A 16,100-nucleotide genomic window follows, 5' to 3' on the forward strand; every position below is an offset into this window, starting at 1 on the left:
GACAGCTGCACAACCACTACAAATTTCTTATTGAACAGTTCCAATATTGTATTTCCAAGCGATCATCATACTAAAAAAAACATAAACTTGCAGATATCTTCCTTTAAAACATGATTAGAATGAGTTCGTCTGTTCTGATCGAAATATCAGTTCACTTGGCAGACTTGCTTATTTCGTTGTTGAAACACTTGTAGCTTGAAAAAGAATCTTATCGAATATTTAACTACAAAACAAAACGATAACGAGTGAATTAATAACTTTTTTTTATTAAACTGTAGATATCAGCCACGTTGTAGCAAAAGTATAATGTATACATGATATTCTGAATCATTTTGCGTTGTACATTACGTTACGGTCATACAAAATTACTTTATTTCTATGTCTCTAATTCAACAATGTGAGACATCAAAGAGAGTCTGTTGCTTAATTACATTACTATTTCCTATTTTACTTTCTTTTCCCAACGATCACGTTCCGCGTGCGCCTGTATTACATGTTTTGCCAGTAGTGTATACTGTATCGATTGGTTACATATTGGACACTCTTTCATTAAGTGAGTTTTCTGGTGGCATATTAATTGATCATGTTGATCAAACCTTTGATTACACGTGCAACATACGTACACAGGTTTCAGTTCCAAACGGTTTGCAAGTTCCGTGGAGTTCTGTTCAAATGTTTTACGATCGCTTTCTTCGGACGTATAGCGTACTTTCTTCCTGTCACAACTAAGCGCTATCGAGGAAGATTCTGCATTCTTAACTTTTGTATCGTTTCCATTTGCGCTCGCTTTGTATTCGACAAAAGATAATCTATCTATAGTGTTGCCTTTTGGCGTTTCACTTGTGCTAACGATTCCAACCTTTGCTACAGATCGCATCGGCTTGTCATCGTAGTACGGCGGGTGCGATGGTGGATTCTCACCTTGACCTGCCTCATCCACTTCCGTTTTGCATTGTACATCTGTATCAATTAGGAGCGCTTTCTCATAGTTTTTTTGAGATTCATCACCTCCCACGTACCGTCTTTCCCTTACACCAGGTTCAAAGTTTTCTCGTTTCATGGCAGGATATTTCGCTCTCTTCAGCACGGCATTATTGATGTCAGTATAGTCCAGGTACTCTGCTTTCACCAATGATTTTTGCAGTTTCTGCTGATTAATTTGCACTTGATGACTGTATCCGTAAAATACCTGTACCGATTTGTAACAATCAGCGCACACGTTCATCGGTAGTCCTATTTGATTGTTAATCTAAAATCAAGACATGACGTTCAATTGCATTCATTTTAATCCACAGGACGACATGTCAAACTTACCGGGAAGGGAAACACGTGCTTCAACATCGTGCAGAGTCGTTCTTCGATGATGGTGGTGCTTTTTTCGCCAAAGTTGCTGCCCAAACATAATCGACAGTTGGCTATGTAACTCGTCGACAGCGGAACTCCTTTGAATAGTCGAGCCTGCAGTTGTTTAACGCGAGCATGGCAGCTAGGCAGTGGTACAAGGGGTGGTGGCAAGTCCTTACCAAATGGAACACTTCTAGCGCTACTCATTATGTGCGACCAGGGCAATCCAATTCTTCAATTCCTATGAATCCACGCTTGCACGTACTTTCCGCACAACAAATTGTGTACATGGATAAAATGAACTCCTTAATGCTTTTGAGAACTATGAATATTCCATGGAAAACGTTTCTTCCGTATCAGATAGTCTGAAGATCGGTGCCAAATGGTATTCATAAAAGCTTGTACATTGGCTACTAAATGGAAAAGAATCCAAATTCACACAAGCTGTACTTGTTTGTTTTACCGCTGAAATGGTTTGTTTTGATCACACTACGTGACAGCTGCACGTTAATGTCAGTACAATGCTGGGCTGCGGTCGTAAAGTTCAAAACGCTAAGCAGGTGCGTCAAACTTATTTCGCAAAAGCACATTAATTTCTGTTGGGATTAACGTTCTTCTGCTTTGTTAAATGAGGATTATCATCAAAATATTGAACAGATTTATTTTCGTTCTTCACTTTGTTTATTAAAATTTTGCAGCAAAAATATCCATATCTAGGAGTTGGTTTCGTCGAAGCACGTTGTCACACAGTGCCACCACAGTGCCACAAAATTCGTGGCATGAGCTGCGCTATTTACACTTTAAACCATTTTAACATTTCATGCGCATTGTACTATTGTCGTGAATTATACTATACTATTGTATTAATCAGAAACTAATCCTATTTTTAAGATTTTGGTGTTCACTCTTGCTTGTCGAGGAGTCGATTGTCGAATGTTTTTGAATTGCGGCAGTCAAGTTTTGGCGTGATAAAACTTACACTTGAAGAATTTGCACAACATACGCGCTGGTAGCTTATTCCAGTCCTCGACTCCCAATATACTCGTAATAATAATAATATATACTTGTAATAATTTTTTAATGGTATTTTAGAATGAAGAATGCCAACACCACTAACTGCAGGGTGCGAAAAATTCCGATGCAAATAGGATATCTATTTCGTTGTGCATCAAGTGCAACGATCGCTCTAATCCCATTTCTCTAATGATGTATACTGTGGCTTGGTCCATATACTCAGGACCTTCCAACTGCCGATTAAATTTTTTCAATTCGGCCAGAGTGCTAATTGGTTCTAGTCGAAAGAGTGAAGAATTGTATGCTCGTAGAAAGCGATCTGACGGTTTAGTTGCATTTTGTCGTTCGTTTGTGTTACGCTCGACGCTTCGAGAGGACCGTGTTTATTTATCAATCCTTGGCTCAAATTTTGCATTATCCGAATCATCATAGAAATCTGTATTACTGGCATGTGTTGCACGGTCGAGAAATGCTATGCTATTAACTATAATTTCATTTGGTTTCTCCGATTTGTTAACATCTTTCGTTGTTCCAACTACTGGATCAGCGGATGGTCTTTTATTGTACGGTGGAAGCGTTGAAGCGGAACTGATTTTGTTTTGGATGGTCTGTTTTAAAATAATTATGTTCGCTTAAGCAATCATCCTCTACAGTGCTTTCCAAGTATTCTTCATCGCCGACGAATACAGCTTCTATCCCCAGGGGCGCCTTCTCCACCTGATCTATATCATTTTTTTCGTCACATTCAACACCATCCGTTTCCAAATTGAAGAAAGGATCTTCTTCAGCGGCAACAGATACAAAATGCGTTTGGATATCTTCATGATCTGATGGTTGCGATTCTGGATTCTGACAATTCTCCACAATATGTTATAGTTTAGTATAACATAGTGTTATAGTAGTCTTCTCCACAATATGTTATAGTTTCATTGCATGTCTAAATCGATCCAATTAATTTCCGTAACAATTTGATCCTTACTGCTACTAGTTTGCAAATATGTTGGACCATGTTGCAAATAAGATGGACCAATCATGAACCAATGTTGCTTCCAGTTTCTTCTGATTAGCCTGCACTTGATTACTGAATACGTAAAATATATATCTATCCCTCTGTAACATTTGATGCACACATTCATCGGTAGGCCAATTTGGTTCAGGATCTAAAATTAAAATTAATGACGTACTAAGATTATTGAGTTCAAATGATATTATGATATTATGGCTAACCGGAAACGGAAACACCCGCATCAACATGACGCTAAATCTTTCAACAACGATGTTGGTCGATTGTAGTCTCTAATTCAGTGGAGTCGTACTCAATTTAGTTCCCGGATATTTTTTCATATGAGCTAATTTTTGATTTATTGAGATAAAAGACGTAATTTTCGGTATTCGTTGTCTTCAGTTAAGTGAAACATTGGCATTTCGCGATTGAAATGGAAACCAGTAACAATAGAAAGATGCACAGCAAACAACATTGAAGAGTTTAATCTTAATTTATTGTTTTGCTTTAATTTGTAGCAAAGAAATACATCTACAGGCGGATGTGTCACGGTTTCGTTTAGCAGAGAATTGTTCCAAGAAACAATGTAAATTACGATACTTTATCATGAATGTACAAAATAAGTAACGAACGTAGTGTGAACGAAACTGATATCCTAATTAAACTCGCTACATCCATATCCGCATGGCAGCTGGCGTCAAACCAGCAATGTTTACCATATTATATTATATTACTTGTCAAACTATTCTTTTAAAACTTAAATTCTTATTCCTACTTTTTATGTCCCTTTTCACTTGTGCTCGAACGAGAATTTCGTTGCTTTGCTGTCGGTGCTTTGATTGTGCTACGCTTATTGCGTTTAGACGATGGTGGTTTTGTACATTGCTCAACCGCCGACGAAGTTGTTGCTTCCATTTCTTCAACGTCATCTGCTTCGTAATAGACCATAACTACACCACCAGTCAAATTATCTATTGGTGCATCCACATAGCTAACATTATTTTCCATTGTAGCAGCTGTTGTAACTCGAGACGATGCTCTTCCCCTGGACTGCGGTTTTGGAATCTGGTTTTGGTTTTGTATAGCATGTTTTTTTCGCTTATCATTGCGATCGCCACTTTGATCACGCTCTTCATATTCCTCGTCACTTAGGGATATGACTTCCGCAACCGATGTTTCGGAAACAGGTCCACGCTTTTTGGTACATTCCAAATCAACAGTTTCAGCACAGCGGTATACATTTGCAGGACCAGGAACTGCTACGAAATGTGTTAGTGTATCTTCATAGCTTGATGATTGCACATGTGAATCATGATTGTTTTCATCATTATCTGTTACAGGCTCACATTGCATATCTACTTCGATCACATTATCATCCTTGTCGTTTTGAGGTTCATCATCACTAACAATTTCTACTACATTCGAAATTTCTTGTCTTCGGTTCGCAGCGGGTGGATTTCGCGATCTTCTCCCCTTAGCTGCGTTACCAATGTTCCTACTTTGCGAATTAATGGGTAAATCCACTGGGATAAATGTTTCTTCCAGTTTCTTCTGATTAATTTGCACTTTTTTAGTATATTTGAAAAAAAGCTCCACGCCTTTTCTACACTTGCTGCAAACATTCATAGGCAGACCTATTTGGTTCGGTATCTAAAATTACAATTAGAGATATATTGTAGTTATTGAAATCAAGCGAAACTAGGAAGATACTAACCGGGAAAGGAAATACCTGCAGCATGACGCTAAACCGTTCTTCAACGATGGTGGTGCTGCTTTCGCCAAAGTTGGTGCCTAAACATAGTCGACAGTTAGCCATGTAGGTCGTCTTCACGGGAAGCCCGTTCAATAATATAACCGGAGCTTGAGTCATATCGACGGTTTTGGCGTACTGTGCACTATCGGGGTCAATTATATTCCAAAACTATTCGAGTTTCAAAATTTACGTTTGTTTGTTGTTCCCGTTGGCCTTCTCGGAACAACAGCGTGTTCCTGTAACATTCACTTTATGTCCGAAGGTTATGAACTTTTCACAATGCTACTTCGTTCACCATCGTAATGCACCAATGTGTTATATGGAAATTTACAAATTGCGCATAGAAACAAACGCAATTTAGTAAAAATCATTTAAAGATAGTGGCGTGTTTACCTTGCCGCCCAAAGGATGGTTTATTTTGCTTCGATCCCGCAATTTGACAGCTCTTCGTAGACGTCAACTGGCGGCGTTGCTTGGATCCAAGCCTAGACCAGGAGTGTCCAACTCTTTCCAGAAGATTAATTTCAAATCTTTTCGCATTTTTGTTCAGTTTTACAAAATACAACAGATCACATTTTATATTGTTTTTCATTGGTTTTGCTGAAGTTTGTGAAGAGGACATACATTCAGACACTAGCAGGTCACGTTCGATAGGCACTGAACCATATACAGAACTTCCTTCTCTTATTGAGTAGTTTAGGGCATGATCCGTGTAATTCTCTAGTTTTAACTGTCTCAGCTTAAATACTAATGGTTTTCTAGTTGAATGAGCGCCTTGGAAAGTGAAAAACCGAATTTGAAGTATTCTGTAGCTTATCTGTATTACGCACACTACATCTGGACTCCAGTGCGGTTGTTGTACTATTCTTCGGAGATATTCCAGCATCGGTAGATCCATTTCTAATTATTGCTAAATCAATCAAAGTTACGAAACCAGGAACATTATTTTTTGGTTTGTCTAATTTGGTAACAGTTCTTCCAATAGCAGCAAATGGTTGGGACGAAGTTCCTGCATTGGACTGCGATTTTCGAATCGTACCCGGAATTAGATTTGCATTCCTTGTTCGATTATTTGAATTTGTTATGCTCTCATTTTCTGCACTCTCTTCATATTCATCATCGCTTGCGGATATAAGTTCTATCACAAACGGTGCATCTTCCACTGGCTTCGTGTATGTTTTTTTGATACACTCATTACCATCACTGTCCATAACAAGGAAAATATCTTCTAACGCTGGAACCGCTACGAAATGCGTTTGTGTGGTTTCGTAATTTGAAGGTTGCGAAGATGCATCTCGTCTGTCTTCTTCATCGTCTGATGCAGATTCACATTGCATATCGACATCGATCATGTTATCATCCTTTGATTTTTTAAGTTCGTCATAACTAGCTATTTCTATCACACCCGACTTCCCTTTTCCTCGATTCGTATCGGAATGTCTTGCTCGTGCGTGAACCGAACTGTTACTCTGCTTCGAAAGTTGGTCTGGGATCATTGTTTCTTCCAGCGTCTTCTGATTACCCAACACTTTATAAGTGTATCCGTAGAACCGCTCCACTCCTTTGTAACATTCCGTGCAAACCTTCATAGATAATCCTTTTTTAAACGCAATCTAAAATTATAATTGGCGATGTAGTTGAAACGGATGTTTGGAACTAAATGGATGTATGATGATACTCACCGGAAAGCGAAATACATGGTTCAACATGATTGTAAATTGTTTATCCATAATGCTGATGCTACCTTTGCCAAGCCGGTCGCTCAAACATAGCCGACAGTTGGCAAGGTAAGTCGTTCTAAGGGGAAGACCGTTCAACAATACGACTCCTTGTTGTTTCGTAGAGTCTTTTTTCGGGAGCGTACTTTTTCCCCCCATTGGGCCACTTCTAACGCCACTCATTATGCGATCCGAAAGTAATTCAAGCTCGCAAATAACCCGTTTATTAGTTTGTTATCCTTCCCGGAACACGTTTTTATCACTACAAATTTCACCTTATTTCTGAATGTTGAGAGCTTTTCTTAGTTCCGTATTGCTCTCCATAAATCAATGCTTTGAATAAACTGAAACCAGCTTCACTCAAAAACAAAGACAGTATAGTTAATAATCGTGTGAAGATAGTTGCACTTCTTTTCTTTGCCCCCGAATTGGCTGAGTTTGTTTTGATCACACAATGCGACAGTCTCGTAAGCAGTGCTGTGCTGGTCGAAATTGATGGATTTTTCCAAATCGTGCATGTCAAGTAACTGTCACAACAATAACAAACCAAACTTGTTTTGCGATCTCCGGTACGGAGTTGTAAAAAACTCAGTTGTAAAAATGTGTTTTTCAGCTATAGATTTTCTTCCTAACGTTTTTAGAGAATCACACAAAACCTTATAAGTGGTTGAGATGTCAAACATCATGAATGGGAATTGTCGATTATGTTTAAACATAGTTAACAGAAAACGTACCACAATCATGCAAAGCGAATTTCGACAGATGATGGAGACAGTTTTCTCCTTCTCGGTAAGTACTGTGTCCTACCCATTACCCATTACATTTTCATCTGTATCCTTATTGATTAAAACTTGCAGATAGTCAACGAAGAAGGACTGCCTACGTATGTATGTACTGGATGTTCTTCTGCGGTGCGCAACTTCTTCAGCTACAGCCTAAAAGTGCAACAGAACCAACGATATTTGGAACAGCAATATCGTACAGCTGACAAACTAACATCACCTAAACACACCATCCATAGCAGAGTTGTGAATTTCTTGGAACATCATTTTGACGATGAAGACGGCGCAGCAGGTTTGACTTGCATGGATACACATATTTCATCAGCTTGTGATACATCACTCGTTCAGGCCGATCCACTATCGGAAGTGTCTACGATAGACATACCCTCTCAAAACCTTAAGATAAACAGCAACACAACAGAAAGATTTTCTGCAAGCCATATACAATCAAACAATGTTTCCGGCATGAAACAGCCACAAACGTTCGATCTTCAGTACAGTTGCAATGAGTGTGAGCTAATACTTTCCAACAAAATTCAACTATACAAACACCGACGTGTTCATCAAAAGAAAGAGTGCCCCGTATGTAATTTGCTGTTTCGATCAGATAAAATTAAAGAACACTTTACGAAAAAACATCCAGGTGATAAACTACTGCAAGCAAACGGTGAATTACGATGTGAAAATTGCCAGGAATTATTTAATACAGAAACTCAACTTAATAATCACCTGCGGTTGCAAGATCAGACGTTGATCAGACAACCGGAACATTATGTTAATAGCGAAGTAATAGACAATAAATTGGCGGGCAATGAACGTGTATACTATTGCACGAAAAAATACAAATGTTGTAAATGTGAAGAGACATTTTTCGATAGGATGCAAGTAGTCAGACATCAGCGGCTTCACCGTACAACAGAGTGCCCGATGTGTAACAAGATACTACGAACGGATAGGATTAAGCAACACATAGCGACACGCCATCCAAGGGATGATGGATCGCATAGTGAGCTCCACAAGTGTGCGGAATGTAAAAAGCTGTTTGAAAATGCCACGCAACTAACGATACATCGCATCACCCACAAGAAGCAGGTGTGCCCAGTATGTAAGGAGACGGCCACTTCCTCGCATATTAAAAACCATATACAATCGTTCAACAGCATCGATTTGGCCGATGACTCAAACGAATTCTCGGACACTAAAGTCGAAATTATGGCACCAAGTACGAAAAATCTATCTGTCCAGTGTGATGAATGTGGTCGAACCTCCCGGACGAAATATCAGCTACAGAAACATCAACGAACTCATCGCAAAAAGGAATGTCCGGTGTGTCGAAAATTGCTACGCTCCCATACAATATCAACACATTTAGCTTTGAAACATCGCGAACAGCGGACACACGTTGGGAATGAACAATTAATTCAACAGGAAGATCAATAGCTGTTTGCAACGTGCACAGCAAATAAACCCCAAGAAATAGAAATTGAATACTAACCAAATAAATTTGTTATAGGTACAAGAGGTATTGATTTGTCCTAGTATTTCTAATCCTCGTTGAAGCAGTATGCAATAGTTTTGGATCATGGTATTTACTCAATCTTCAAACCGAATGGAATCTTCAAAGATTCATGATTATACGATGAGATTTTATGATTATTATTGCCTACTAAATGCTACTAAATGTACACTAAATGCTTGTCTACCTCTCTCTCTCTCTCTCTCTCTCTCTCTCTCTCTCTCTCTCTCTCTCTCTCTCTCTCTCTCTCTCCTCTCTCTCTCTCTCTCTCTCTCTCTCTCTCTCTCTCTCTCTCTCTCTCTCTCTCTCTCTCTCTCTCTCTCTTGGCGTAACGACCTACTAGGTGATGTCTCTCATTTTTGGCTTACTAGACTTATTTTACTACATAGCCGGATAGTCAGTCCTTGCTACAGGGGAATTGGTCCGGTCCGTTCGTATGAAGTCCGGCGCCACTACCTCATGCCTCCGGGCTGTCCCGCATAGTAAATACTTGTATGCATATGAATTATCCAATTATCCAACATACATTAATCATAACACTAGTTTACATATTCGGTACTGTACAACTAAATATCTCTCCACTGCCTTAGGTTCTATTTAAATGGTCTGGAATGACTGGACAATGAATGGAATGACTTAGGTTCTATTTAAATACCCAGTTTGCAATCCGATTTTTTGCTATTATCCAACCCTCGGACGAAGCCAGACAAAATTGATTACGGAAACTCCTTTTGAAGTTATTTGTAACCGAAATTGCAAGTTTAAGATGGAGCACTTTCACAGCGTTTCTTCAAACAAACCCCAAAGGCCCAATAGCATTACATTCTCATTCAGCTATTACCAGCTCTTACCCCATTAGATGCTCTATTACATGACCAATTGACATCAAGGTTACGTGATTTTCATCCAATGTAATTTTTTGACATGAAATTTTGTACTGCCTCTAAAAATTACCCAAAATGGGTGGCTAGGACACTATTTTCATTTGGCTATGGCCATTTACAGTACTTGCTGCTTCAGCATCTGAAAAACAAAAAAAAAATCCCATAAAACGTTTTCATTTGTTAATCATTTTCATCATATTCTGTTCAAAAATATATTTTAAAGGTTGTTTTTATCCCAAATTTAATCAACGAATCTGTTATAATGCGAATATTCAAGTTCTGGATGCTAAATTTAACAACTTGATTGTTCCTGAACTTTACGCAGAAACGCAACATACAAAATTAATAATCAAAATTACAAACTATGATTACAAAACACATCGAGCTGGGCATTTAAGTTTAATAAATACAGATTATAAACAATATTTTACACTAAAACCGAAGGAAGTCGTTTTTTCACCTGTAGGCTTGATTTCACGCTGTTAAATATTTGTTTTAATATTAAAAACAATGGCGGGCTTTATGCCTGTGCGACTAAGCTACTATTGTCTCTTTACTATGCACAAAAAGCGACAAAACATTCATGACTCAACATAAACCAGAGTCGTCAAACATATTTTCTCTCGGAGCACGTTGTGACTACATAAATCATGTAAAGGCTGATCTTTCCATAATAAAAGAAAAGATAATGGTGGCATCATCCATCATAAGCTTGCCAATGATTAAAAGTACACAGGAAGAACACATGAATCGATGAGCATACAGAAAATTAATCATCTCGAAATGTGGTGTGCAACCGGTTCTTTGTTCATGGTTTGTTGCAATAATTACATTGCCGCTGTTTTGCATATCTCTTTCGCGAAATTAGCAATGCCGTTTGGTTGGATGAGTTACAATTTCACAAACGTACGCCACGTGTCATAAATTTAAAATTGTAATTAAAATGCCTCAATTCTACTAAATCAATAGTAATACCAATCGTTTTAGCTTCTGTGGGCAAAAATGTGTTTTTTTTTGTTATTAATCCAACACTGCACGCGCACCTACATTAAATAAACTCATTAAACAACCTGCTGTTTAAGCATCGAAACGCCTTCTGATCCACATGTATACGACCATTACCCGCCGTTGCCGTCGAACAGTTTGCAGAGCCAAAGAAAGGAAGCAAAAACTTCTACCATATCTCGATGCCCGTGAGTGGAGTACGGTTTTACACACAATGCTGGTAAATTATTGTCCGATAAGCACTGGTAAATATCAACCACCTTTTCGCTCCAGTGCCACCCGGTCGATTTCCTTTTTCATGCGTGAGGTTAGCACGGTGTTATGATTGGCAAGATCGCTCGCACTGCGGTGGTAATGGGTTTGGTGACATTTTACAGAAGGAATGCTTTTTCGGGTGTACGACCGACGCCCGACGCCACATCATTACAACTCGTACTGGGGCTGGGACTGGTTGCTGCATAGGGAAGAGATTGTTGTTCCTGAAACAGGAATGATGGAATGGACGCATAGAATGTAGCTGTTACACTGCCAGTCTTGAAGTTTGAAGAATTTTTGTACAACGTCGATCGTTAATGCTCGAGCGTTTATAAATCCAAGGCAATCTGATTTCTGCCGTTAAGATCGATCTTTCTTATTCGTCTGTAAAGTTTAATATATTTTTGTAATAACTGTGTTGGAACTGTTGGATAAATTTAGTCTATCTGTTAGTGTTTGCTTCATTAAATATAAAAAAAATAGAATTCCAAAAACCAGTTCATACACATTTGATCACATTCTCTCTTATTTCTCTTTATAAGATGTTAGAAATTCTAGACACGAAAGACAGACGATTTACCCGATCGATCGTGTGAATGTTCTTGATGATCAGTGACATATAAGTTAATTAGGGTGTGACAACCGATACAAATACAACTGCTTTTGCTCAAAGAGTGAAATTTAATACTTTCGCTTCTTTGTCATTTTGGGTCCCGCGCGGGAAACGCGGGTTCAGAAAGAAGAGCACATTAAAACCACAACACCCAACAAAAAAAGAACCACTCAACATACACTTTGGTACTTCTATATCCAGCATTATTCTCAGCTGAAATGCCTCCCATTTCTGCCTGACCTTGGAATTGGGATTCTAGACTATGAAAAAGGGAAAAGTGGGACTTTTCTCACAAATTAACACGAAAACAGCACACTCGTGTTAATCTGCAATTCGTTACATTAATTGAACCCTGTCAGTTTAAGTTAAGGATGTAAAAATACTTAAGAAGCATCTTAAAAACGTGTTCTCACTAACATCAGAGCAACCGCTTCTTTTATTTACCTGCTAACCAACTATGAATCAAAAGACTTCAACGCTTGCTCAGTGACACGACGAACCCCGATAAATCGATTTTTGCCGGGTTTTCTTTCAACCGGCGAGAGGAAAACCGATCCAACTCGACATCAATTTGTTATTGTTAAATAAATTATGAACGTCTACTTTTTTTTTTACTACGCTCACGATCATCTTCTGCCAAGGGTATAATGATCATGCCACCCGAAACGGAACGGAACGTCGCAACATGCTGTGAAATATTTCCTCCAACCATGCAACAACGTTTTCAACACATTCGCTGCTGTAAAAGTACACCATCTGTAAGGGTTGGAAGATTCTGCTGCCAAACGCTGTGTGTCGTTTGCGTAAATATCATTGCCGTACTTTTGTTACAATTTCTCGCTGCAAGGGTTTTGTAGTAAATAAGCTTATTATGTTCCCTTTCTTTCCTTTCGACTCAGCGCATTATGCATTGACTTCTTACAACTATCGATGTTCTGGGCGTCACTAGCAGCTAGATCGTTTGTGACCGTACACCGGAGAGTCTAATTAATTGTTTCGCTTTTGTACTCCCTTCATTCTTCTTCGGGTGCATCACAACGCATGCAACTACCCTCAAATGTGTCAGATGTACTAAACACTGCATTTATTTTTGTTTTAGTTTTAGCTAACGTTTTCAATAGTCCGGTGAAAACAGAGTTGTAATACAGTTGATTAAGTTTAGTTAGATAAAGGATTTAATTCGTTCCAAAATTTGCGAAACAAAAACCAATATTAGATAAGGTACGAGAGCTCCATGAGTTTCAATGTGTCAATTAAAGTCTCGTAAAACGAGGTGGTCTCGTAAGTCTCGTCAATTGGAACCTCGTAAAAAATTGAATGCTTAAGGGTTAAACCCCATTTACAGCAGCAGAAGGCAAATCTCAACGGTTATTGCACCACCTTCAGTAGCAGTACAAACCACCTCCAGCATTATCATAATCGCTATCGGGATCGTGTTCGGGATACGTACCTTTACACCTATCCCTCGGGTGGTGGTGCATCACGCCCTTACTTACGCTTCACACATCTGGTTCTGGAAGATTCGCTTCCGCATGAAAGAAAAATACCGGAATACCGGAATACCTCCCGGCCAACCTGGGGATAAAAAAAGGATGGCTCTGAACTTGCCGCATACCGCGGCTTTTGTATAATTTTCAATCGCACGCCAGAGAGCGCACGCATAGCCATGATGATCTTGACCTTTGCCGCAATCGTCACATACGCATCGCTGTTACGCATTGCGTTTGTTAAGAACAGGCAGAGCAGATTAAACCACCGTGCATACAATGAAGGATTTAAGTGAAAACAAATAACAAATATACGATAATTAATATGCAACTAATTGTTAGCAATGATATTAGTTTTCTTATCAATCCAAACTTAACTTAAAATTCAACTCTCCTCATTTGACCATCAAATAACTTTAACATTTATCAATAAAAATGAAACCAACCCAAATATTCATGACGTGCAATTCAAATTTAATACAAATCAACAGCTTATCCTGCCTAAATCCTGATTTTCCTGAGCTGACATAATTATTTGTAATATTAAACAATATATATTTTTATGCAATTTTCTAATGCTGGATGAATCCGATTCAGGTTCATGAATCTGAATGAATCTTTGGGCAGAATGGATGAATATCTTTTTCTCCATTTCAAAGATTCATGAATCCTGTAGGAGTTAGTTGATTCCTGTTTTGAATTACTACTCACTTAAGATTCATATGAATGACTCTTCTCTAAAGATTCGTTAAGCATAATGCTACAATTTTCCATTAAACTTAGCGCTTACAGCGTCCCTCGAAATAGATATGGCCAGCTAGCACGCTTTCTGTATTTCAAATCGACGGTTTTTTTTTTGTTCTCGCGCTCCTCGCGTCCCATTCGAATTCCCTACAGGAGCAAGTACCCTCACCAATGTCAAGATCCATCGTCGCTCACTGATAATGAAAGTGAATGTGCAACCGACCACGAATGCGTGCGAGGACGACCCGTTGGATAAAGTGTACGGGCGGAGCACAAACAACCTGTCCGTGGCGTAACGACGTAAAACAATTGCACCAACAGCGCGCTCTCCCCGTATCTGTAGCAAGGTCAGTTCGACGCTCGGACGTCTGGAAGTAACCGATGCCTTCTTCGTCTTTGCCGGAAGAACCGGTTCCGAGAGACTGTTGCCGGTCCCACAGGACACCGGGACGGGTCAGTCACACAGACATGGGAACATGGGACATGAAGGAAGGAAGTGTGTAAGGGAACGGAAAACGCTTAGCTAGCAGAACGCACGATCGATCGCGGCTGGGCGAAATGATTTCCGTTTCGGCCAATGCGGCAAAGCCGAATGTTACGAGCGTATAAAAGCGTACCCCAATTAACTGGACCAGCATCAATCGTGTTCTGTCCTCCGACTCGAGCGAGTACTGAGTGGAATCCATTCCCTTAGCAGCGCTTTCGAAGCCCCATTTTGCGGTCCCTAAACATCACCACCAGCAAAACCACCAACCCAAGTATCAAATATGAAGCTGTTCGTCGTAGTATCGTCCCTGCTGGCCATTGCCACCGCTGCGCCCTCGGCCACGCTGTACGCCACCACCTTCGCCCAACCAGCTCTGTACGCTGCCGGTGGGGCACCGCTGGCCACGTACGTTGCGGCTGGCCCGGCCGAGCTGCACAGCCAGTACCACGCCCAGGATGAACTCGGCCAGTATTCGTATGGATACAATGGAGGACTGTCCGCCAAGGCGGAGTCGAAGTCGTTCGATGGTGTCACCCGCGGTTCGTACAGCTATCTGGACGCGGAGAACAAACTCCAGACCGTCGCTTACACCGCCGACGCGCTGAACGGATTCCGGGTGGCCGCTTCCAACCTGCCGGTCGCACCGATTGAAACGCGCACCGCACCCGAACCGGTCAAGGACACGCCCGAGGTTGCCGCCGCCAAGGCCGACCATATGGCTGCCATCGAGGCTGCCAAGCTGCGCAACGCCGCTGCCGAGAAGGATGATTCCGAGGCCACCATCATTGCTGCCGCACCGGCCGCCATTGCTGCTGCGCCTGCCGCTCTGCCGCTCCCGGTCGCCACGTATGCCGCCGCTGCACCTGCCTCGTTCTCTTACTCGACCCACTCGATCGCGCAACCGATCGCGGCCTATGCCACCTATGCCGCCCCAGCACCGGCCGCCATCGAACTGAAGGCTCCCGCCTCCTTCGCGTACTCGACCTACACCCAGTCTGCGCCGCTTGCCTACACCCAGTACGCTGCTGCCCCGTACGCTTCGCTCCCGATCGCCCAGTACGCTTACCCGTCCGCTCCGGCCACCTCGTTCACTTTCGCTCGCTCGCAGCCGGTTGACATTGCCGCCGAACTGCCCGAGCCGGTGAAGGATACGCCCGAGGTCGCCAAGGCCAAGGAGGAGCATCTGCAGGCCGTCGCTGAAGCTAAGGCACGCAGCCTACAGTAAGGTGGTAGGTGCAGTAGCGCAGCAAATTTAGCAATACCCGGAAAACGCACAACAATACCCGTACCCCACATCGACACCACAAACGCAGGATCACGCAGGAATAGATGACTGTTACGCCAGTAGGATATACTCTGTACAGAAACATGTAGTCAGCAAAACGAATGGAAAGTAATGCAAAAAAATACTATTGAAGTGAGAGTTTTAAAGTGAATAAAAAAAATGTGCATAGTACCAGCTCTCCGATACCGAGACGCGCAGGAGGTGAAAAAA

General features: G+C 40.9%; 5 protein-coding genes across 5 annotated transcripts; 2 read left to right on the plus strand and 3 right to left on the minus strand.

The window, feature by feature from the left end:
* Positions 1-288: 288 nt before the first annotated feature.
* Positions 289-1,783, minus strand: LOC128301107 (uncharacterized). The gene is made up of 2 exons (XM_053037431.1): positions 1,315-1,783; positions 289-1,249 (listed from the first exon to the last, which is right to left on the minus strand). The coding sequence occupies exons 1-2, from the start codon at positions 1,549-1,551 to the stop codon at positions 443-445; spliced, it is 1,044 nt and encodes a 347-aa protein (XP_052893391.1). The 5' UTR covers positions 1,552-1,783; the 3' UTR covers positions 289-442.
* Positions 1,784-3,903: 2,120 nt separating this feature from the next.
* LOC128303175 (uncharacterized) lies at positions 3,904-5,666 on the minus strand. The gene is made up of 2 exons (XM_053040041.1): positions 5,076-5,666; positions 3,904-5,011 (listed from the first exon to the last, which is right to left on the minus strand). The coding sequence occupies exons 1-2, from the start codon at positions 5,229-5,231 to the stop codon at positions 4,133-4,135; spliced, it is 1,035 nt and encodes a 344-aa protein (XP_052896001.1). The 5' UTR covers positions 5,232-5,666; the 3' UTR covers positions 3,904-4,132.
* Positions 5,666-7,242, minus strand: LOC128303174 (uncharacterized). Its single transcript, XM_053040039.1, has 2 exons — positions 6,797-7,242; positions 5,666-6,727 (listed from the first exon to the last, which is right to left on the minus strand). The coding sequence occupies exons 1-2, from the start codon at positions 7,013-7,015 to the stop codon at positions 5,873-5,875; spliced, it is 1,074 nt and encodes a 357-aa protein (XP_052895999.1). The 5' UTR covers positions 7,016-7,242; the 3' UTR covers positions 5,666-5,872.
* A 241-nt stretch (positions 7,243-7,483) lies between these two features.
* Positions 7,484-9,077, plus strand: LOC128304311 (zinc finger protein 157-like). Its single transcript, XM_053041483.1, has 2 exons — positions 7,484-7,621; positions 7,690-9,077. The coding sequence occupies exons 1-2, from the start codon at positions 7,505-7,507 to the stop codon at positions 9,052-9,054; spliced, it is 1,482 nt and encodes a 493-aa protein (XP_052897443.1). The 5' UTR covers positions 7,484-7,504; the 3' UTR covers positions 9,055-9,077.
* A 5,808-nt stretch (positions 9,078-14,885) lies between these two features.
* Positions 14,886-15,830, plus strand: LOC128304533 (cuticle protein 19.8-like). The gene has a single exon (XM_053041726.1). The coding sequence runs from the start codon at positions 14,886-14,888 to the stop codon at positions 15,828-15,830; it is 945 nt and encodes a 314-aa protein (XP_052897686.1).
* The last annotated feature ends 270 nt before the right edge of the window (positions 15,831-16,100 follow it).

Source organism: Anopheles moucheti, chromosome 3 (genome assembly GCF_943734755.1).
Source record: "Anopheles moucheti chromosome 3, idAnoMoucSN_F20_07, whole genome shotgun sequence".
Classification (NCBI taxonomy): Eukaryota; Metazoa; Arthropoda; class Insecta; order Diptera; family Culicidae; genus Anopheles; species Anopheles moucheti.